A 25,090-nucleotide genomic window follows, 5' to 3' on the forward strand; every position below is an offset into this window, starting at 1 on the left:
GATACACATAACCTCTGTCAAATGTGAATTCCAAACTTTGCTGGTAGTGAAGTGACTACTTATCAGTACATCCACTCCGAGATCTAACAACAATCTAACCTTGTCCAGGTTGTTCTGCATGATTTGGTACATGACAAAAACCTGGAAAGAATGCCACTAATCATGCAGTGATGTGTGTGAGGGGAGGTAAACTCACAAGAGATCAAACCCAGAACCTGGACCTGGAAATAGAATCATTTCACAGTCTCACAGTCTAACACAGCACACACTCACTGAACAATGGCACAGTGCAGGTTTCAAATGTTTACATTTTTGTTTCAATTGTAAATATATGGGCCAGAAAAGCGTTTATCAGTGTTGTATTCAAGGAACACACATATTAATACAATTTAATAGTAGATCAATGCTTCAAAAATTCCAAGCTGCTGCCGACTCATAACTATGGCCGTGAGAGTGCAAAATGACTCACAGTGGTCTCCCAGGCAACGTAAACAATCTGTGAAACAGTCAATCACTGTGGTTCCCTACATCTTTCTCTGCCACTCCACTGTAAAAACATGACAGAAACTATAGAAAATAATTAAAAGAAAATCATCACTATAGACAGAGCTTCTACAATCCTAACCAAGTCAAAACAGCTTTTGATGGTGATTAACTGTCTCAGTTGTTGACTGTAATAAATAAAAAAAAATAAGGGAACTGTTTACTGTTTATCTATATTTTGAAAGTGAGGAATACTTATACAAAAGAACAAACCTTTAAATCATCCACATATAGCAATGATTTGACCAAAACCTAATTTCCATAATCCACCCCTCAGCCCAAAGGCAGCTGATAATCCAAGACATGTTTGGTGTCTGAAGCATGCTTCTTAGTTTTGCACTAGAGTTATGATGCTAATATAGCTATAAAGTAATATTATGGCCACAAATCATGTTCACGATTTAACGGATTGAAAATGATGATTGTCACGCCTCTCAGTCACAACCATCTCTAAAGACTACGTCCTCCGTCAAGTGAAAAACTCAGAACAAACCTGCAGTGAGAACGGCAGTGGCAGAAAATTTGTCTAAACTATTAGGATAAGTGAAAAGGTGAAAACACACAAACCTGATCATCTGCAGTATGATTTTGCTTTTATTTCTTTCCCAGAGCTGAAAAACGATTTTAGGCTTTATTACTCACAGTTGAGTATCAAAACTATTAGAGCCAGCATGAGCCTGCCTGTTAGGGTAAACTAAACTCAATCTGGGTTACTACCATGACGCCAATAGTGTTAAAGAGCAATATTAAGATCAATTAGTTGGCCTAAATCTGATCTTTTTCCACATATATGACACCGATGTGTCATTTGTGTGGATGTGTGAACAGCAAAAAAAAAAAAAAAAAAAAAAAAAAAAAAAAAAAAAAAAGCGCACTGAATCTGACATTTTCAATTCCGATTAGAGATGCTTTCATATGTGGTACTGATATCTGATTCGTTTCTGATCTGCGGCAACGCGACTCAGTCTCAACATCCAGAATCGGAATTCATGTGACTTTAACGTCAGTCCAGCTCGACATAAGTCATCATTCCACATTGCTGAGACTCAGAAACATTTAGGCAGATGTTTCTGTACCAAAACTATAGAGGAGACTCATCACAACTGCTTCGTGCTTTTCGGAGGCTTTGAACGAAACGGCTGATCATGGCTGGAAGAGGCCTGAGGACACGAACCAAAAGAGTGACCATGGCCAAATAACGCGTCCTTTTTAAGGCGAACTTGAGCATATTCTGGGTGATGAGTCCAGCTGTCAACCACTGGATCTTCATAACCTGACCTAACCACGCTCCTGTGATGCTGGCGAAGATGACACTGAAAGCTTTGGGAGCGACAGGCGTTCGCTGGCCATCATGACTCCGCCTCGTGAAGTATTGTTCTTTTGCGCATGCAGGCTGGTTTGGGAACTGATCTGTTCAGACTGATGTCACATACAGATCACATTTAAAAGATAATGTGAACAGCCAACCAAAAAAAAAAAAGACAGATTTGGTGAAAAAAATCAGATTTGGGCCACTTTTACCTGCTGTGAAACGTAGCCTATGATAGCTTCTCTCAAGTTGGCTGCTGAGAGCTTGGTAAAAAAAAAAAAAAGTCTCTGTACGTAATATTGCATGCATACACACCATCATTTGTAATGATGTACTATTACAGTTTAGTAAAAAACCTTATGGGTAAGATGGCCAGTCCTCCTCAGCATCATCTTCACTCCCAACTCAACTGCAGCTCATTTGAAAGGGCATCTTTCTCAACGCAAACCTCCCCCTTATTAGACATAAAAAACTACTGCTTAAACCTCATGTTGCTGGTCTGATTAATGACTGTTTCCAACTCCTTGGACTCTAAACTGGCCTACATTCATACTGTCAATTCCAAAACATGTGTCTGCACTGAGCATTTTTTGAAGCCAGTTTATTTTTGAATATTAAATGATTGCAAATGTACTCTTCTGTGCTACTAAAATTTCCTTTGTATACTGATATTTTAAGTCTGTAGCAGTGTTGCTGATGCTAGGTAGCCTGAGCTTTTGATGGACATAACAACCGTAACTAAAGGAGGCAGGACTTGACATCATTTGGCAAACAGTCAGATAGACTGATCAGCCATAACATTAAAACCACCTCCCTGTTTCTAGACTCATGGTCCAATTTATCACGCCCATGTAATAGGTGCACTTTGTAGTTCTACAATTACAGACTGTAGTCCATCTGTTTCTCTGCATACTTTGTTAGCCCCCTTCTAACCCTCTTCTTCAGTAGTCATAGCCCCTACAGGACCACCACAGAGCAGGTATTATTCGGATGGTGGATCATTTTCAGTACTGTAGTGACTCTGACTACAGAGTGTCACGCTGGTGTGTGCTGCACTTGTACGAGCAGATCAGACACAGCAGTGCTGCTAGAGGTTTTAAACACCTCAGTGTCACTGCTGGACTGAGCATAGTCCACCAATCAAAAATATCCAGCCAAACGTCTTCTGTGATCACTGATAAAGGACAGGAAGTTGACTAACAAAAACTGTGCAGCAACAGATGAGATACTGTCTCTGACTTTACATTTACACATATCTCTAATAGAATGGACAATGAGTGTTCAAAAACTCCACTACCTTTATCTCAAAGAGGAAACCTGTAAATGTGATTTTTTACCCAAACTATTCTTTTAAGCCCATTCCTATTCACCACAAAATGTTCAGGCTTAGTAAGTAATAGGACAAGCTCATGAAAACGTTCTTCACTCTTCACCCCCCCTCCATTTATAAGCCCCTCATTTATGTCCATGGACTCTAAATTTATATCCAGCATGCTGCAAGCACAAACCCGACTGAGCAGGGCTTGTATCTAATTTCTCAGAGTCAGGGGGCTGATCCTGGATCAGCCCTTCACAGACAGAATCAGCACATGGCCCTAGATCGGCTCTGTTACTCTGAGATTGGTGATACGTCCATATGTGCCCCGGTGTTGGTTTCCCTCAAACTGGCCTGGGGGAGTAGTGATCAGTCATGTACAGTTTGTGAAACAGACAGTTTATGGCAGGCCCCCCACAGTTAATCACTAATTCATTCACTGTCCCTATTAAGCAATGACTGAGACCCTTCAGGGCTGTAAAGAGTTGTTACTAAAACCTTAGCTCCTTTGTGTTTGACCTGTGTGGGGTGTGTATTTTAGTGTGTCTGCGTCCATGCATTTCATTATCTATGTGTGCTCTGAGCATGTGTTCTCCAGGACTGTAACTTGACCCCACGTGCCGTTTGATAACAGGACACCTTAAGGCCTGAGTGTGCGTGAGAGACCAGAAAGCAGTGCTACGGGCTGTCTCTGTGCTGTCCTAGTTGGTAGATAAATCCATATCACAACAGTGTGGAATAAATATCATTATTGTGGTGTGCAATACACAAACATGTGTAATGCATTGGTCATAATTACTACACGACTTTAAATGACAAACCTCCTGTTTAGAAAAAAAGTGTGGAATATCACTGCAGTAAAGAAACGCAGAGAAATGCAGAAACGAGTCAGAAAGAGTCTAAAAATTACCAGAAGGAAAAACATTGCTATTATTACCATCTCTGTAAATACCTCTGCTGAGGTTTCCCAATAATAATAAAAAACAAGTTTTCTTCAGGTCATTTTTAGACAGCACCTAACTGAAGGAGCAAACTTTACTATCCAATTGCCTAACTGTATGAGAGCTGCGGTCGGAGGAGGAGCCTTCTACATACACCCTATGTTAGAAGACTGATGGTATATGTACACAGTACTGTAAAACGCATATTGCACAGATGTGTTCAACCAGCTCAGCTAAACAGCTGCACTTAGAGAATAAAGATTTATGTTAGGTACAATAAATGCAGTATTAATGTAGGATATGCCTATGCTATGGTTTACATTAAATAAATTAATAAATTGTCTGCCTGTTACATAGAATGTATACATACAACATTCATGATAAATTGACCAATCCAGTGGTCAACACTGCCTCTAGCAAAAACATTTCACAATGTGCGTACTAAAATTAGAGAACCTCTGGCCCGAGCGACCACTTTCTCTGGAAGCTTTTTTCTTTTTCTTCCTGTAAACAAACCAACAAACCACCAGGTCTGCTGAATTTTCACACATTCACAAGTAACCAACATTAATACGTTATAAGCCCACCTCCCATACAAGACCCAGAGCCTGTATTATTGGACATAGAATTAACCAGAATTTGCTGGAATTCGCCAACTGTGCATTTCTTCTTCAAAGCAGCACCTGGGCAGTTTTTGGTTTAGTTACACATGTTTCTTAATTGTAAATACAATATAATATAATGCATATAGGATAAATGATTCTACAATTCTGGCCACAAATTCTTAATCTGTCTATTGCAAAAACACCACATACACACTAGTGAACACACACACACACTAGGGGGCAGTGAGCACACTTGCCCGGAGCGGTGGGCAGCCCTATCCACGGCACCCGGGGAGCAGTTGGGGGTTAGGTGTCTTACTCAAGGACACCTCAGTCATGGAGTGTCGGCCCTGGGGATCGAACCGACAACCTTCCGGTCACAGGGCATGCTCCCTAACCTCCAGCCCACGACTGCCCCCAAAACAAGTATATTAAAGTTAAAATGACTAATGTGACCTTAAAAGACTGTTTCAAAAGGTTTTCTATTCATGGCAACAACAAGTCTTATACATTTCATATATACTAGTAAAATATCAGTATATGCCAATGGAAACTACCGCACGTGTGGCAGACAAAATCGAATGTCTTGACGAAAACATACTGGCTGCACATCACCCAGTCCTACATAGTGAAGAAATACGACAGACTGTCAGCCATACATTACTACAGTCTATTACATTATGACTAATGAATTAAGTGAATATTCATCATCTCCGATTTCAGCAGCAATATTAATCACCCCTAATTTTAGCATCCTCAGTTCTACGACCAGGCCATAGCAGGCCTCCCTGTTATGCCCAGACAAACATCCATAATGAAACATTGAAAAAACACACACACAATATCTATTTATATAACTCACTCACACGAGCGGAGTAAAGTCAGACGACCCTGTATGTATAAACCCTTCTCTCTCTCTCTCTCTCACACACACACACACACAAACTCACATACAACTGCACACATATGCGCTCATTCCTGCCCCCATCCCTCACACACTGTTCTATTTATACCACCAACACACAACCTAACAGCACACAGGAGCAAGACGACCCTGACGGATTTTCTCCTTCTTGCCGTGTGTGTGTCTCTCACAAACACAGCTTTTACCCACTGTACATAATCATAGCCTGTCATTGGTGAATGGATGACACCCTGACAACATTCACCCTGTGTAAGATGCAGCCATTTGGTCATCCGTTTTGCACCAGGCCTGCTTTCTATTCTGATATGCAGGCCACTGATTTATTTTCACTTGGGAGAGGTAATCTGTTAACAGCTTGCTACTGCAGAATGGCTTAATCATTAATAAAAACACTGACCCTATTAAAACCCAAATAGCTCACATTTATGCAGAACGGAATATGGCCTTAATCCACGGCACCTCTTCTGACAGGGCTAGAGCCTATGAATGACACACCCAAGTCACACCACTGCTAAGGAAACAGTATAAAGGAAACCACCAAAATGAAACACCAAATGCATGAGGTGCACAAGCTTCCTACAAAAGCACACAAGACCAATCAGACACAAAGGAAGGATGTTAAGTGGCAGCACGGGTGTAATAATTCTCAAAATACATAACACAATTTGATACAATTGAGTGGTGCCTTAATTTAATACATTTTTCAATACAGCAAAAATAAGGAATGTTAAGGTGTAAAAGCTTCCATTTTCAGTTTATTAGCGCTTAACATAAAAGTACAACATCTGAGACTTTAGAACGGCACAGTGGAGTTTCTCCCTTTTCCATTCCTTAGCAACTTAAAAACACTAAACAAAATCAGAGTTCGTTCAAACCACAATGTAAAGCACCGGCTAAAAGCTAATACGTGAAGCCTGAGCCAACACGCTTTCCATGATTCAATCGCTGCCTTTAGGTCCTCCTTGGAAGTTCCTACTATGACTATGACTTTGGAGGTTGTAAACAGTGATCTGCATTCTGACTAATTCCCATAAAAGTGCCCAAAAAAGTTTAACGAACGGATACTTGGTTAGCTGTGGGCAAGGCAAAAACATCAGCAAAGAAAACTGACTTTACTTGAAATTAATGTAAGCCTGTAGGTGAACAGCAGTGGTGTTGCAAAAAAAAAAAAAAATCAGCAGTATGCAAAGGATTATACTTAAAACAAAAATAGCTGAGGGATATCGGTGGGTTTCCCAACATCAGCTACAGTATCTTATTCAGCCATGTTAGTGATAAAGCTGCATCTCTTTCTTTACAATGCATCCTTAGTTACTCAATTACATTAAAGCACTTGTGTCTGAGTAGTAGAGTGTTGAGTAGTTTAAATGATACATACTCTTACAGGCAAATAAGAGCAAACTTTCCAAACTTTACAGTACTGTAAAACAAAACTGTCACTGAATCAGTAGCCTATACGTTTTCTCTGTCTTCCTGAAATGAACCATAATAACGAATAATCAAAGAGTCATTTCAGCATTCGAATAAACAGCGCCTTAAACAGTTAACCAAGTGTGTGGGTGCCCATGCACATCTCTAGTTGTAAGTACATGATGTGTGTTCAAGTGGTTTGGGTCTGAAACAAGAATGGAATAATGCTCTTTGTTGTCATCAAAGACAGTAGTTTTATTTTGCATTGCTGCAAAAACAAAGAGCAGAACATGCGCATTAGATGAGCAATGTTTTTATCCGGTTTGTAACATTGAAAAGCATAAGCTCATATCAGTTTCCTCACATGTAGATGAGAGTAAGATCTTTAATAAAGATTTTAGCCTGCATTGTTTACATGGACGGGGTCAGACTGGCTTATACCGAAGGGCGTTTTCACACCAGAGCTTCTATCAAGACCCAAGACCACTTGCTCTGCGAGTTCAGTACGTTTGGTCAAGTGTGAAGCTGTTTTTGAGCCTCAGAGCGGTCCTGAGAACTGCTCTTTGGTCCTTCTGAAATCGATGGTCTTGAGTTTGTTCCAACAAACTCTGGTACTGTCCGCCGCACATGTAGAATCTATCCAGTCCAGGCAAAATGAACCATAATGGTTAGTTCATTTTGTAATGTGAACGCTCCGACCTAGTGCTTTACATCTCTTAAGTTTCAATGACGGTGGGGAAAAGGACTGTTGTGAAAAAAAAACAGCACTGTTCTTTGCTGCTTGAGTATTTGTAATAAAGAATGCTTTAGTATTGTATTAAGGAAAATAATAAGATGCAGCCAACCGATGAAGCGAGTGCCTACCCTTTTGCAAACCTGCACATAGAAAAAGTGACACACGAAATTGCACAATCAATCCACGGACAGACAACTTGTGTGAAAGCAATCCAATGACAATGAGCCCCTCCTCCATCCAAGCCCAGAATCGGTCCTGGGTGCGGACTCAAGTATTTAGAACAAGTGTGAAAAGTGTGTGCGTAAAGTCTTTGGCTAAAATTAGTTAGCAATTGTTCTCCTAAATTTGGTAGCACCACAAATTCTCAAGTCATGTCTTAACTACTAACAGCTAACTAACGCAGACCTTGCTCTATTTGTTCAGAACCAAGCTAGAAATGTGCTACCTAGAAAACACGCCAGCCGCCTGCATTCTATGGAAAAAGTATCCAGTATAGAACAACGTGTACAAATGAAGCGGAATACCAGTCATATTTTCTCTTTATTCTTAAATATTTTTGTGACAACAAAATGTTTATTTTTTAATCAGCGGTTTCTAGCCATCTGACAGTAAACGTTATATGTAACGTGTAAACCTGAACTTAGTAAACATTTAGCAAACAGTTAGTGTAAACAGCCCAAGGTGATTAATTAAAATACCCAGATTACAATACAACCGTGTATTCAGTGGCTACCACTGCTTTTTTTTTATTGTTGCCTAGAACTCAGAAACCTAATTTTGTTTATTTATTATACACAATCAGTACTGTTGTATAGTTAGTAATAAGTACCATATTTAGCAACTGAAATATTGTGCAAAATAGTTAAAAAACTGAAACAAACTATTTAGATCAGCAGTGGTGTGTACATGTAAGCACATAACAGCTTCTCTGGTTCGGCAAAAATGACGCCAAATGTTGTTACACATTCAAATTCCTCAAGTCAACTGTCTCATACGCCTGTCCCACAGACTCGCATTTACATCTTCAAGTGTCAGACTCTGCTACAATTCAGTAAATAGAGACCCCACGAGACCCCGCTGCTGTGTGACCAAATCAATGGAGTTGTACCACAGGTGGGGCTACTGGACACACAAGCCCGGCTCACCTAGACTAACTTTAACTCGGACTATAACTGATTACAAAGCTGGAGATGAGTGATTACTAAAATAAGCAATGGCTCAGTTGTTGAGTTAAGCTGTTAAGGTTGATGTGTTTTACACTATTTGTATGTTGTGTTATCTGCTGTATTTGTGAAATACCAGTGAACCCAATAGGTTAGGAAGAATTCCACCCACTACTACCATTCTGGGACCAAATACTGGCATTACAGCTTTTGATTATACTGCATTTAGGTGCCAGTATCGGCGCCAATACCAATACAGTACTGGTATCGGAGCAACATTATTTACAACCTCAAAAAAAAAAAAATTATGATAAATATTATGTACTGTGGAGGTGTCTTGAAGTATTGTGATATATATTTTGCCTTTTCACCCAGCCCTACAGGTAGGGTACACAAAGAAACCTTGACAGGTCAAGGCTGAAGGATGTAAACACAACGCAGGGGCTGACAAAACAGCACATCTGAACAGCAGCCGGGCAGAAAGAAAAGCAGTAACAGGGGAAAAAATATGAGAAGGGAACAAAGGGAGAGGGAGACGAGAAGCGATGTGCCAGTGTTAGCAAACACAGCTTCCCAGACTCTCTCGAAGACACTAGAGGGAAGCCGACACAATCTGGTGATGTCACTGAGCATGCATGATTGGCTCTTCAGGAGGCTGAAGCCCCTCTGCATGCGCAAACAGTGCAGTCAGCTAACAGCAGGCACATAACTCAGCTAATGACACACACAGACACACACACACACACACACACACACACACACACACACACACACACACACACACACCCCACTAACCTGTTAACTCTATCAAGCATGCATTCGTCTTTCAATTTAGGTTAAAACTAGAGATGACATGATACCACGTTTTCTTTTCTGATGAGACATTTGTTTTTTTAAACTACCAAGCTTTAAAATTAGTTTTAATTGAAGCATTTCACTTTAGATAAGCATCTAAAAGTAGGCCAAAAAAGCTTTAAACTGTTTAAAGCACACTCTCACTCAGTTCAAAGGGTTGAATTCATTACTTTTCCCCCCTCCATCTCCAAGTCAATACTTTCTTCTGATATCAGCCTTATACCAATACCCATTGCACCTATAGACCTATGAAGGCTTGCGTCATTCCATAGTCATGCCCATATTAAGAACTCAAATGCCCGGCAAATTATGTGCTGTCATACTTACACTCCCACTCCACCACAAGTTTCAGCAAAAAACTGTCCAGCAATCAAACTATGAACGATGCTACATACATTCTACTAGCAAGCTAACACTGTGCACTGAAATGATGTTACATGAAAGCCTTCCAACACTGTATTATACCAACACCGGCTACTAAAACTGCAAAAGTAACTTAAATATCACATTTGACAAAGCTTGTTAGTTTGCTTGGGGTATTTTGGTGAGTTTACCAATATTATCATGTCAATTCAGTGTAGCAGTGTTAGCTTGCATGTAGCAATATTTGTATTTCAGGTCCTTAACCTCCTTATCTGACAGATACATGTACTGCAAAATGTCCTGGCTTGAGAACCCAGTGGTTTAACAGGGTACAACAGAAGAAATCTTTTAAACACTTAATTTTTCTCATGGAGAACAGTGGTTTAGCTACAGAGCTCCTACTATGGACAGGTGCCAACCACAGAGTGATGACATGACTTCAGACGTCTGCGTGCCATATCTAGTCAAAACACATCACAGACAGAGTCAAAAGAGTGAGGCACCAAGCCAATGTATTGAACTGACACTATATTACATAAAAAGGATATTGCTAGCTATGACTTCTCCACACTAGGTACTGCTTCACAATCGTGCTTGTTTAAAAACTGCAAAAATGCATTTTGTAAACGTTCTAGAACAATCTAACTTAAAAACTGCACAATCCTAAAAACAATACTGGTGTATGATCTTCTCCAGTAAGGTACACTAGCCCCTATATACCGACACTGGAATAGGTACTGGGCCAAAAAGGCTGGATCAAGATCTGCATAAAGATGCTAGCCTAGATTTCTTCTCTGCATCAGTAGGGGGCTATTTCAAAAGACTTCTCAGTAAGCTCAAAGTGAAGACTGCCTAATAGGAACATTTCTTATCTCTTTCTTCTTTTAGACAGACTTGACTTTGGGCTTATGTGGCTAATGGAGAAATCCTGCTTTGTGAAATATCAACCCGGTCAGCACATTCACATTGTAATTTCAGACAAAAAGCTGTACACCAAAGCCCAGGAACTGACCTACACAGTACATGCAGGACATAAACCGTATACTCGGCCTGTTGCGTCAGTGCTCTAGATCAGGGCAACCCGAGCATGAAACCTCTCTCACTCTACATTTCAAAAATGTCAATAAAGGAGACATGGCCATTATCATTTATATAATTTAGACTGTAGTTATCTTGCTACCTGGAGTACAGCATGGAAAAGCTACTAGCTTTAAATAATAGGGAGTCAATGATAAAAACACATTTACAAATGAGTTAAACTGCCAAAGACACACGGTCTGCCTCAGCTAACCAGCTAACTGTTGACCAGAACCTAACCTAACTGACAGGCATCTCGCTCCAGAGCCGTCCTTTTTTCTTTTTAGCTTCCTTTGATTGGGTACACAGTGAAAAACAGAAGACTAACCCAGCAACCTCTCAGCTCCCTTTAAAGGCCACTCTCAAGCCCTCGACTCAAACACAAAAGCCAAAAACACAGCACGCACAAAGCCAGTTCGCTCTGACCGCCACGCTGTCCTGCTCTCCCAATTAAAGCTGAGGCAGCTCTTATCTTGACAAAGCAGGGCCTTGCACAAATTAGCTTCAATTTAGCCCAGAGAAACGGAAACTGGCACACTGGCCAAAATAGCACTGAAATCACAAGGGTGAGGCAGGAGTAGCAGGTTAAATCCAGCTGCCACGAACTTGCTGAGACAATGGGGTGGGAAGGGACCCGAAAGTGGGTAATCACAGGCATTATGCCGATCACAAACTCAGACCACTGTCAAGATCCTGACCTCATACTCCCAGAACAGAGTGATCAAAACACTCAATATTATGAACGGCACACACAATGATTTCCTGTGTGCAGTCCATAATACGTATATTGTGTGATGAAATCAATATCACAATAGACCTGGGCAGCAGGGAGGCACATAACACAAGCAAGATGAGTGAACATTTTCTCTATTGTTGCCAACCAGATTCACGTACAAAATAGAGCAGTAAACACACACCTCGCCTGTATGGGGTGCTCTTCTCATCTGTAAAGAAACGCTGAAACATGAGAGCTGACAGATCACCGAACGGCACAACAGAATTCAATCAAAGAGTGGCAGCTCTATTTCCGACTGAGCAGTTTTGTTCATCTATAACAGGAATGTGACTGGAGACGCCTCCTATAATGGGACACTATGTTCGAGACGTTTGATTGCTGAACGTGCCCGTGTGCTTGTTTCTCCAAGATATTACTGCCATTTGAAATGCTCGCATGTACAATGGACCGATGCGCTCTGACCCCCTTTAACGAGATAAATCCCCATTGCACCGCAAGCCCGTTTGCTTGGCATTGCAGCAGGCAGGGCAAAGCGAGTTCATCGTCGGAGGGGTTATAAAACGCACAGAGCCGCTTAACCCGATGATGAATACCAACGCTAGGCTTTCACTGCGTTTCATCAGAGCCCCGGACACCGCACATCTGCACCGGGAAAAGAGTGGAGATGTCGCAGAAGGCATCTGTGTGGTCGGACAGCGCCAGAGCTGACAGACATAAATCGTACCACAGGACTCAAAATGACTCGAAATGGCCAGTATTTCACAATCGGGAGCTCACCCGATGTTTATTTCGCCCGGCACAAGTTAACACGCACACGCCCGAGTTCAGTGTATGGGCAAAACGATGATGTGCAACGTTAACTAAAGCCGCGTTGCGGTTAGGCATTAAGCGTAAACCACACATAAAATAATAAAGTTGATCTGGATCGTTTAGGTGTTCGGCCTGTTGCGACACCGCTGTAGGTGAAAGAAAGCCACGCAGAAAACCCACCGACCTTTCTGGCTCTAATGTTCAAAAAGAGACACGACAGAAGAGGAGACGTTGTTACTAACGCGTTTTTATCATTGCTGCATCTGCCTTGCTAAACTAACGCTACCTGTTTTCATCCGGTGATCGGGTTGCTAACGCTTACTAGCTTTGAACAATGTCCTAAAATTGTGAGGGGAATTAGTTTAGGTTAAACAAAAAAAACATACCTAGCGTGGCGTGTAGTGTTTCTGGGATACAATGTCAGCGATAAAAGCACATACTGGAATGAGTTTTATATCCAAACAAGACCGTCCTGTCTAAACACGGTTCGCCTCAGCTAAGCAGCTAGCCGCTGTCGCTAGCCAAGCGGTGAGATGTTTTGCTGTAATCTGTCACCCGTTCGGGTATATTCCTCTTTCCTCTTCTGAAACAAAGCAGAGGGACGGAAAGCAGCTTGGAGAGCTGGCACACACACAAACACACTCCAACACACACATTCACATAACAACACACAATCTGCCCGTGGGGCGGCCGAGGCCCGAAAGCCGATGGCCGAAACAGCGTTGGAGAGTTGCTGTCACGGCTGTGTACCTTTGTAATGCACCCGCAGATTGTTCTGCGAGAGCCCGATGTAGCTGTACTTATCCTTGGGGCTCCAGGATCGGGGTAACGGGGTCTCTTCCTCGTTCACGGCCGGGTACAGCCGCTTCAGACGCTCGTTCAGCTCCTGCTCTTGGTCATTTGAAGAAGGATCACCCGGCAGCAGGCTCCCCGCTCCAAGCTCTGCCATTTTTCCCCTGTTTTCCGTCTTCTAATTCCTACCCTGTTGTGTCAATCCGCTAAAAAGGGGGGGGGGAGAGCGATAGACTGAGCAGAAACAGCAGTAGCGATATCCCCGGATAAGCAACGCTTCTACAGTAGAACGCGCAGAGACGTGTGGGTAATGTCGTTCAACGGACGACCCCGTGCATTACCTAACGACGACACCAGCAGGGCTGTAAACTACAAAACCCATAAATAACGGGAGTCTGGAAAAAAGGGTGATCGAGTGAAGTAGAAGCCTAGTACAAGTAGTTATAGGAATTAATTAGTGGCCGTTCTCGGTGCTTTCTCTGTTTACTTGCCACAAGCTTGGGCGCCAGGCGTCGTTTATCTTTCGGGTCCTTTGAGAATCTGTATCACTGTTCTTGCGTTCAGGAAAACAATTTCACACACAGCTACTCTCGCTAAGTACAGTACAACTCTTTATGTAACAGAGATCATATTAATCCTTATGTCTTTCCAGGCATTATGAATGCCTAAGCCACGGAACATTTTGTGCAATTTGGCGCACAGCGAAGCCCTTCTCTCTTTTTTTTTTACTGTAAATCGGCAACTCGCGGCGGTTACACGAGATATTACAGTAACACTATTCTTGGACTTTAGTGACGTCACATTAACAGTTCTTGATTTATTGATGGTCAGAGTACAAAATGTATTAACTAGATTGCTAGCATACAGCCACTGTGAGATGAATAGCCACTACTACGTCAGCAGAGCAATTTTTGAATATGCTGGTCACTCTGGAAAAACAGACGCTGCGCCGTGAACAGGCTCAGAAAAACAAGCCCGTGGATCATGTGTGAAAGAGATGGGCGTATTCAGCGTTGCCTTGATGAAATATTGCGTCGATTCAGGAATATTGACATTGCGCCGGGCCTGATACTCCCTTCAAGAAAACACATGTGGATTTATAGTTCATTTTGATGAGTAACTAGCTTGGAGCGAGTACATTATTTTTTTGCCACCGACAATAATTCACCCTCATTTCAGGCACGCTACAGCCACCTGCCAATTGAAGGGCTTAGTGGGGGTCCTTCGATACTATGGTAACCACTTATAAACAACAACAATGCCGTGCCGTGAGGTTCTGTTAAAGTGAAGACGCTTTTTATTTGAATGCTTTTCTGCATGTCGATACAAAAGGACGTACGCTTACCGCCCCTCTCAACGTCTGAAAGGCAAGAATAAATATGGCTTAGCAAATGTGGGCAGTAGCCAAAAAAGGGCGTTAAAACGTGTGGAAATGTTGTAGAACTGCGGTCTTTAAAATGACGGAGAGGTGGCTGTCACACCCAGCTGCCCCACCGCTCACAGATTTAACTAACCTATGCTCCTGCTGTGAGATGAAACCATTCATGCATTTCTATTTGTATTTCTGTGGTTCGATTAAAAAAAAAAAAATAAAGCTACCAGTGCATGAAATTAGTCCTGGCTAGCGACGTCTACGTTTGAAACTGAAGTAGCTGTAACTTTTCTCTGTAGACGAGCATATGAATCAAGTAGCCCTCCGCCTGCAGTGCAAATGGCTAATAATCTCTGGACATTAATTTAGTTTTGGTTTAGCCTCAACCTGAATCTGGAAAACCGGCCTTAAGTGTCGATAACAGGGGTTGTTCAACATTTCGGAATATTTCTTTCTCTAGATAGACAAAGCACTTCTTGTAAGTGTCAGAGTCGTTCAAAGTGGTTTGATGTGAAATGGTTCATTGTAGAGAAGCTAGGTTAATAGGAATAGGAACCCTGGTTCCCAATGTGTATGTCCATTTTTTTTAACCCACCAGTGAACCTGCGTGAGTCGTCTGAGTTTTACATGTGATGTTGATCATGGTAAATTAGTCATAAGTCTGAAAAAAAGTTTTCTTTATGGACTACTTTGCCTTAAATGCCCTGTGTGTACCCCTAATGAATAGATTTGAATAAATAATGAGAAATAAACATAAAACAATGTCTCAGACATCAAGCTAAGTATTCATAACTGTTTCATGTAATAATATCGTTGTAAGGGAGCATTTAGAGGCGGATGTCTGGTTCTTGTCACTACCACTGTAAAGAGTTCTGGTTTGACAAGATTCTCTAGAAAGTAGCATTTCACACAAAACCACTCTGAATGACTTTGTTTCCTTCTTAACCATTTAAATATGCAACCTTGAAAAGAATTCCCTGTAAAAGATTCATGTCCATTTCTGAGATTTTGATTTTAACTTTGGGGCATATGTTTTCTGAGTCTATAGAAATGTATCAAACCATACGGCTAGAAAGTGAGTTTTTGTCGCTTAATGTTGTATGGGAGTGCTAGGTTTTTAATTTTGATGTTCTTCCAACATATAACTGTCCAAAATTTGAACACTTTATGCTAAGAAGAAGTTCAGTGGCATTATTCCTTTCCATACAAAATTTAGTTGTCTTATATGGCTTAAAAACATAAGGAATATGTCTGTTTTCAATAGTAGCAGTATCTACACACACCTCAAACAATGTTTTTACTGTTTATAAAGTGTTAATAATAGGTGCCATGCCATTAGTTTGTGTTTCTTCTTTGTTCTAGGACTTCATCAGGCAAGGGGACTCAATGGCAAGCGAAGCCTGCTTCAAGATTACTCAGAGTTAGTAGTGTATGATCTTATTAGGACATACTCTAACAATAACTTGCCATGTATCAACTCATTCTGTTCTGTGTGTGTCTCACAGGCCTTCATTTAAAATGACATCCCTGTTCTTTCAGACTAAAGGTGCTGATGCTTCTGGCTACCTTTCAACCTGGCCTGCCCACATCACCTCTCAGGTTGCCCGGCAAAAAACTCCTTCATCTGGAGCGAATGAGCATCACGGGTCTGTTATTAGAAGATAAAAGCGTATATAAAGTGTTATGTCTTTTTTTAGAACTCAAATGTTTTCTAGTAATGTTAAAATCACATTTTTTTGAAAGAATATAATAATGTCTCTCTAAATCACATATTTATGTTATTATTTGCATTTATTTTATTAAATAAATTATTTTATTTATGCATACCAAGTAGGCTGTCGTTGAAATGTTCAGAAACAATCCTGGCAGTGGCTCATACCTCGTAATGCATTGTGTGCTGCAGGTTCAGTGATGAATTTGGAGGACCTGTTTCTAAGCCGCGGTTCCTGGAACAGCTCGAGTGCTTTCTGAGGAGAGAACTGACATCTCTAGACATGCTTAGCCCCAAACTCCAGGAGCGTAAACTTCAGGTTGACACTTTAGACGTGGAGACAATTTAAACTTGTATATAGCAGAGATTTGTTGTTAGTTTAGTGCCAAGTTCTTGTTTTTAACTATTCCCAAATGATACATGCCACAAATGAAGAACTCTTCATCTAACTTTCTTGTTTGTCTTATGAAGGCTTACCGGGAGGTTTTTGACTATTTTATTGAAAACTTTAAAACATACAAGCCACTGTTGTCCGCCATCAAGAATGAATATGACATCACTCTTGGTATGTGTACACTTTGCTCCAAATGATTGTATGATGCATTTACTGTATAGCCTTATTGTCACTTTTGTATTACATATGTTTAATGTGAAGTGGCAGTTTCACAAAGCACTACTTTCCTCAAAACAGATGCAAATTACAACATTAACCTCAAGTCCTGTGTCAGGGCTCTGCCTAATAATGCTCAGTGCTGTAAACTTATGATAATGGACATTAAAAGCAAGTCTGGTATCTATACATCAAATTATATGTAATGTTCTAATTTACAGAATGTACTTAAGGCCTGTAAATTCATTCTGACTCTGATGTAAGTTTTGCTTATGAAGTTTTGTTAACTGTTGTCCCAGCGTATTTGCAGGAGCAGATCCGTGAGTTGGAGCCTCTCCGGGCTCAGCTGGTGCTGTTGTCTGAGCAGTGTGAGAAGAAAGTTCTGGGTTTGAGGGAGCAGGAGAGGACTGAGATCAGGGCTTTAAAAGAGGAGCGCCAGCATCTGCAGCAGGTCACTGAGAGCATGAGGGAGCAACAGAGAGCCTTGCAGACCCAGGTCGGCCCTGTTCTATCACCTATACTGTTGTAATTACTTACCTGCCTAAGGGATCTATATATTGTTGTTAGAGATTTGTAATGTAACAGACTTGTTAAACTATACAAACCTTATTTATTTAGGATTTTTCAATGTTGTGGATTTAGAGTGCTGCTTCATTAATGCCAACCATGTGTACTAAAGGAGACAAAGAACTGGTAAAATTTTTTTAATTTGTATTTTTCAGAATTAAATCAGGTTAACTGCTGATTGAATGTAACAAATTCATCCTGCACAGAGATCTCAGGAACCAAACCACTGCTTTCCTAGCCAGCTCACAAGATATCAGTGGCTTTTATTTAATCGTTACTTTTTATTATATGAATGTTGATTTGTATGTATAGTACAGTGCAAATGTCAAAGTCCATCCTTCCTTTGTTTCATTTCCAGTCTACGGCCATTAAAAATGAATATTATTCATTTTTCAGTGTCAGGAAAAACCAGAAAATATATTTCACTGAAAATTAAATAGAAGCCTCAACAGCCAAACAACAACTTCAATATCTATTTCTTTCCATTTTTAGTGTGCCTACATTTTATTTGGAGCTTCCATTCCCTTCAGGAGACTTGCTTTTAGTTTTTAAAAGAAATCTTCTGTTTTCCACAATCCAAGTAATCACATTCAGGTCTGGATTGCTCAGTGCACTGTTCTGAAAACACCAGCAGCTTCTTTGTTAGTTTTGTAAACTTTCTTCTCTTTTCTCTTTTTCCTTTTCTCAGTAATGGCTTCTTGACAGCTACATGTCCGTTCAGATTCATAGCGTTGAGGTGGACATAAAAATGTGGATTTTACAGATCTCATAGATGAAAGTGACAGTTTTGGTGGTCTACCAGGCGTTGCACCATTGTTGAGTCCCATAATAAATCAAGGATGGTCTCTGACTTTTGCACAGCACTGTATTCCAATTTGTTCTAATATTCCTATGTGAATCAAGTAAATTGTCTTGGCACTAATGTGAGATGTATCTGACTATTCTTGAAAAGGGCTTGAATTAGATATTTGAGATGGCATTGGAGCTCTGTGATAACATCACTGTCAGTGTTTGTGTGCAGAGATAAAATAGATTAATAGTTGTATTATAGTTTATCGCATTATCTAAAGTGCAATCTAAGCAGTTTGTTCTGTTTTACTTCTTAGTAAGATAACATGACAAGCCATTCCTATTGCAGTGAAAATTAGAAACAACTTAAATACATGACATCCAAAGGATGAAGGGCTTGTGGAGCTCTAACACGCTAACACTACTAGAATGTTATTTACAGTATGTGCACTTATTTTATTTCAATGTTGACTTCTTCTGTCTTGGGTTTCTTCACAGGTTTATCATTTAGAGAAGGAACTGGCAGCGCAGTATCTGCAGTACAGGGAGGAGTGTGATGCCCGCAAGCTGCTCATTGCCAATATCAGCAGCATGAGCTGCAGCCCAGAGGAGAAGCCTAACATGGAGCACGACTGTGACAGTCAGTAATACTCAGCAGATAATCCTGAAAATCAGTAGATGCTTTTGGCCACACAGAGGCACTATGAGTCATTGATCGCAGTTGGAAGAAGTCAAGTTGGATTTTGATCAAACACTGCTGGACTGAGTTCATATGTTGCTTTCCAATGAATACAATAAATCAGTGTGTTCGTTGTTTCCTCTTCTTTTAGAGGAGCAATCTGAGGATCCTGTGAAGGTGAAGCTGGCTCTAAAGGTGTGTAGAGAGGGTCTAAGCAAGGCCCAGGTGGAGCTGAACCGCTTGCACGCAGAATACGGAGATGTGGTTCCTCGGAGAGACTGGGAGAATCTAGACAGCATGAATAGAGAGAACCTCCTAAAGGTATGAGGCAGCACTTCATGTGACTCTCAGGAAAACCAAGGCATTGTTCATTTTCTTCCACAAAATTAACATTTGCGAATGCTGTTAATACTAAATACAGGTAGTTTCTTTTGCTTTGACAAGTGACAGTTATTACCATAGGACCTAGTTAACATTTTAAATTGACCATATCATAAAAAATACATTTTCCTCAGTCACTTTTAATTAAACAGTTTGTTGTATGTAATCATTGTTAAATGTTCAAAATGTACCCTTCACCCCCCCCCCCCCCCCCCCCCCCCCCCCAATGCAAGGTCCAAATATGGAAACTAAGCAGTTTATTTTTAATTTATTGTTTTTGTTATGTCACAAAAATCAACACATTTACATTTGTCTATCTACTCAACCTATGGCATATTAGCCTTGCTCACTCACACTGAGATTATAGAGTATTTCAGCCTGGACTGCTTGTACAATTGATCAAATATCCATATTTCAGTCTTAAAAGCACAATAACAAAAAACTCTAAGAGGTAAACAGAGGTTAAAAAGGTCTAAATGAATTAGGACTGCTTTTGGTGCATAAAACCACACATATGTTGAAATTGGATTTAGGGAAGAAAAAAAAAAGACACAAGTAAAATGTAGGATATGGGCTATCATAAATCAAAAGAACAGCTGAAACACAGTTGGACATCCCAAAATATATTATATAACAACATACATAAATGCTTAAGTTAAAGCCTTGATTATATCAACAGTATACAGATCAGCCAGCACAGCTCAAGCTCTGACAATGAGACTTGGATTCCCTGTTGCAGCTGGAGACCTTACAGACAGACTTTGACCAAATGAAGGCAGAATATGACACGCTGCTAGACGTACACCGACAGGTCAGCCTGCAGAGAGACAGCCTTCAGAATGACCTAGAGGTTTTCCGAGAGACCTCCACTCCTAGACCATGCTGGGAACAATGTGCAGGTATAGCGCTATGTACCAGTACTCCCATAAATAATGTAATGTATTAAAAATAGGGTTAGGGTTAGGATTCCAATATATGATTTTTTTATTTTTCAATAAAATAAACCATTTTTGATTGCAGATAAACAATGCTTGTAGAAGGATTCTAATATGTTACTCATGTATTACTTCACCAGTTTCATATGATTTGTCACAAACTGATATTCTTAGAACAGGAAAAAAATAAATCTAGATTGATGAACAGAGATATAGATGAGACTAAAATGAATGAGAATGCTGTACGACATCAAGAATGAAGTTATAAGAAAAGTAATATCCGGAATGCAGTGTGTATTAAAAGTAGTGGTCAAACTTCAAGGCCAAAACTTCTTGATTCTTGATTCTAAATAGATGAAAACATTATATTGTTTATCAATTAAATATTGAGTAAAACATCTAAAATATATTTAAATCTACATTCTGTGAGTTGAACATTAAAAATATATATATATTAATTTGACATGTGATTCCAAGCTTTTGAACGGCTGTGTATTCCATTGTCCTATGGACTTACTGAGAATTGCAATGGAGAAACTGTATAGACTGTTACTGTATTGTTTGTGTAACTCTACATGTTGTTTTAAGATGTTCTTGGTGGCAGGGAACGCTGCTCTGAGATCTTTGAGGGCCAGCCCAGTAAGAAAAGGCTGGAGATTCTGCTGGAGGAGCAGAACAGCATGGGCTTGGACCAGAAAGAGTTCTTCACTGGACTGGCAAGTTCAACTACTACCTGCACCTGCACTTCTTGTGGCTGATGGAACTCAAGAGGACCTGCCTTCTAATAAAGATGTTTTTTGTTTTCCCAGGGTGCCTCTAATGATGTTCCAATCTACCTGCGCTATGAGGGGCAGCTGAAGAACCTCAGATTGAAAAAAGCTGATGTTCTCAGAATTATAAAGGACATATGGAGAGAAAAAGCTTGTGAAGCAGAGAAGGTAGCACCAGTTTAGTGCCTTTAAATTAGTCAAACAGGCCTATACAGCCTATAGCAGTTCATACTGTATGTTATAGGTTTTTCAGCCTGGACTGCTTTTTGAATGAAGGACAACCAATCAGAAAAAGATCATGTGCATACTTTGTTCTTAAAGGCACATTGAAACAGCTTGTTTAATTCTACAGGATAAAGTTGAAATGCTCATGTAAAAATGAATGACTGATTTTGGTACACAGGTGTAATTGTAAGATATAGGGCCTTTAAAGCAGGTGATAATGTCTTTCTTGGTGGTTTGCTTTTCCAATAAGACAGATGACAGCAGCGATCTGAAGGAGTTTCTACATCAGTATCTGCAGAGACAACATGGGGAGCAGGCGGGACAGTGGGCCTACAGCCTACTGGACAGCATCAAGTGTAACCTGAAAGATGATTTCATCTGTCTCTTCTATGACATCCTCACAGACAAGGTTGGTTCTTAAACCTGAGGCACCACCTATAGAGGTTACGGCTTATAAAGTATTAAACAGTTAATAATTAAGTGTAAATAATGCTGATTTATGTTGATGTGTGGCAGGTGGATGAGAGTTTGTACCATGGCCAGACCGACCTTCTGTCTCACCTGCTCAAAGTGCTCATACAAAGTGACAGCGCTGAGAGTGGTTCACTTACTGCGTCTGAATTCAGGTGGGGGGAGGTATTAAAATGTGTTGAGAGCTTGTTTCCTGGATATTAATTAAAACTTGAACTAAAAGTCCTGAACTACATTGTAATGTCAGTGGTGATTCACCATTAAAAAAGCTGTATTACCTGTTGTTATGTTCACTAACTGTTATCCTCTACTGAAGTTTTGTACATTTTCAATAAATATATCGATACAAAAAAAAAAGCTGTATTACTCTAGATTTAGGATTAATCGGGTCTGAGAAACTGGCTCTGATTCTTTGAAGTGTCATTTGCTGCACTGAAGATAAAATAAAAATTTTAATAATGGTGAGTAATGAGAAACTTCTGATTTTCAGAGAGGCTCTGAGGATGGCTTTCCCCCTGAAGAAAGATCAGGATTTAGAGGAGCTGGTGGTGGCTGCACAATCAGAACTGGAGGCCAGCGGAGGAGGCTTTGCCTATCAGAGGCTGTATTCAGAGGTGAGCTCTAAAAAAGGCATCAACACTGGACTAAATGTATCTATGTGAAAAATGTTCTGAATTTACCTACCACAGAATTTTATGTTCATATAATGTGTTATATTCAAACAATGTCCTGTACTAACACTGTACTGGTTTATCAGTTATGATTTTGACATTAATCAGATATGATATTATATGATAAAACGATGTCATCTAAAATGATTCTGTTTCTTCCTACTCCAGGATGCCGATGGAAAACATGGGGAATTCCTCGGTCTTGTGAAAAGGCAGGCCATGGCAGAGAGAGATCATTACATCAACCAGCTGAGGACACAGCTAGAAGGCAAAGGGTAAAAGTCCACTATGCCTTAAAAATAATAGCTATTGGTATTACATACATACATATATATATATATATATATATATATATATATATATATATATATATATATATATATTTATATATATATAGTTCAGCAAATTGGATGTTGAATAGTCCTGTCCCACCGCCTTGCAGGGAAGTGGATCTGGAGGACTTAAGGTCTGCTTTCACAACAATCGATCCTACGCTGGACTCTGCATCTCTGGACTGGAACCTACGTAAAGCCTTCCAAACTAAAGACCTGCACCTGCATGCAACACTTCTGGACACTGAGATCGCCCTTCAGCGCCTCTCAGTGGCCAATGTGAGCAGGGCCGGACCTATGACTCTGCCTGAGTAAACTTTTAAACATGTTGCACATGCTTATATGGCTCCACGTATTAGACAACGTGACACATTCATTATATATTATGCATATGAGGTAAAGTTAGTTTTGAAATCAAGAGAAATTAATTGTTCTTTTTTGTAGATTTAGTTTTATTTTTTGTATTTTGGAAAAGCATTAAAAGACATCAGTAAATAATCAGCAAAACGGCTCAATTATATCATTTATTCAGTGAGGAATGGATATCGACACAATGATATATATTAGAGTTTTTTGCTGCAAAGTCATCAATCAACAGTCATCACATTACCTCTGTGAACTAAGTTTCATTTAGTTAACACAAAAATAATCATTTATAGATGTCAAATTATGTTTCATTGTTATGTAATGAAAAAATAGTTACATAGTTATGCGCTCTCTTTGTAAATATTATAGCAAAGACCAAGTGCACTAGCCAAATTCATTCAAAAGGAACCAATGAACTCTCAGAAAACCTTATCCTGAGCATGCTTGAAACTAAAGAATGCGAAATTTTTTTCAAAGCTTAAATAGACATAGAGAACTTTGCATACCTGTATTTACCTGCTGAGCTACTGGCAGCTGCAACAGTTTATATGACCATATATAACATAAGATAAATATTTTCCATCAAGAAATAGAGAAGTGGGAGAGATTTGGTTTTGATTTTTTGCCAGTAGAAAGACTAACATCATTCTCATCTCCACTGTTCTTTTGATTGCCAGTGTTCTCAATCAATTTCAGTTAGTGCTATAAGTTGCCTCTCACATGGACCCCTCCAACCCTTTCATTCTTTACAGTGAAAAGTACACTACTCACAAAAAATTAGGGATATTTGGTTTTCAGGTGAAATTAATGGAAAACGTAAAAAGTTCACGCTACAGTGATATTATATCGTGAAATTCAGGCATTTAAGTAGAAGCATGCAATGGTGATTTCCTCATCTCAAACAATTTATTGAAAAAAAGCCAAAAACAGTGGTGGGTATACCCCAACAAAAAATGTCAATGTCTCAATAACTTGTCATGTGCCCTTGAGCATCAATTACAGCTTGACAACGACGTCTCATGCTGTTCACAAGTCGACTCATTGTCTGCTGAGGCATGGCATCCCACTCTTCTGAAGTTGGTCTTCTCTACTGAAGGGCGGCCCTCAGGTCATTGATGTTCTGGGGTACAGAGTTACGAACCTCTACATGGCGACTCAGCTGATCCCATAGGTTTTCTATGGGATTCAGGTCTGGAGAAAGTGCAGGCCACTCCATTTGAGGTACCCCAGTCTCCAGCAGCCGTTCCCTAATGATGCGATCTCTATGAGCTGGAGCATTGTCGTCCGTGAAGATGAAATTAGGCCTGAGTTGTTCATGCAGTGGCACAATGACTGGATTAATGATGTTATTCAAGTAGTATGGGCTTGTCACTGTACCATTCACAAAGTGTAGGGCAGTTCTGTATTGACTAGACACACCTGCCCACACTGTAATACCACCACCACCACCTTGCCATTAAGCATGATAGAGAACAGCAAGTTGTGCAAAAAGTACTGAAACACTGAACGGTTGGACATGTACATTCAAAAGTTAAGAGAAGGTTCACCTGTACAGGTTAGAGTGCATTTTAGGTTTATCCTGAAATTTCACCTGCAAGCCAAAAACTTTTTGTGAGTAGTGTAATGCAGCA

The 25,090-nt window shown here is 40.2% G+C and overlaps 2 protein-coding genes across 4 annotated transcripts in view; one reads left to right on the forward strand and one right to left on the reverse strand.

The window, feature by feature from the left end:
- The window catches only part of ranbp10 (RAN binding protein 10), a 52,438-nt gene extending 37,928 nt beyond the window's left edge, over window positions 1–14,510 (reverse strand). Inside the window, exon 1 of one of the 2 annotated variants that reach the window (XM_017704194.2) lies at window positions 13,539–14,510. In XM_017704194.2, the coding sequence (XP_017559683.1) occupies window positions 13,539–13,737 (199 nt within the window). In that variant the 5' untranslated portion in view covers window positions 13,738–14,510. Of the gene's footprint in view, window positions 1–13,174; window positions 13,282–13,538 lie in introns of those variants that run through there. The other variant, XM_037540014.1, reaches the window with a different exon arrangement.
- On the forward strand, window positions 13,256–23,578 carry tsnaxip1 (translin-associated factor X interacting protein 1). 2 transcript variants are annotated; one of them, XM_037540013.1, is made up of 16 exons: window positions 13,256–13,316; window positions 16,315–16,372; window positions 16,492–16,598; window positions 16,856–16,982; window positions 17,135–17,228; window positions 17,573–17,769; window positions 19,128–19,269; window positions 19,460–19,629; window positions 20,429–20,588; window positions 21,213–21,340; window positions 21,434–21,562; window positions 21,870–22,028; window positions 22,136–22,245; window positions 22,581–22,704; window positions 22,930–23,036; window positions 23,204–23,578. In XM_037540013.1, exons 4-16 carry the CDS (start codon window positions 16,947–16,949, stop codon window positions 23,406–23,408), a joined length of 1,761 nt encoding a protein of 586 aa, XP_037395910.1. In that variant the 5' UTR covers window positions 13,256–13,316; window positions 16,315–16,372; window positions 16,492–16,598; window positions 16,856–16,946; the 3' UTR covers window positions 23,409–23,578. The 2 variants fall into 2 exon arrangements, with proteins under 2 accessions (XP_037395910.1, XP_017559682.1); XM_017704193.2 differs by lacking the exon at window positions 13,256–13,316 and adding an exon at window positions 14,840–14,947.
- Window positions 23,579–25,090: the final 1,512 nt, after the last annotated feature.

Source organism: Pygocentrus nattereri, chromosome 7, assembly GCF_015220715.1.
Source record: "Pygocentrus nattereri isolate fPygNat1 chromosome 7, fPygNat1.pri, whole genome shotgun sequence".
NCBI classification, from domain to species: domain Eukaryota; kingdom Metazoa; phylum Chordata; class Actinopteri; order Characiformes; family Serrasalmidae; genus Pygocentrus; species Pygocentrus nattereri.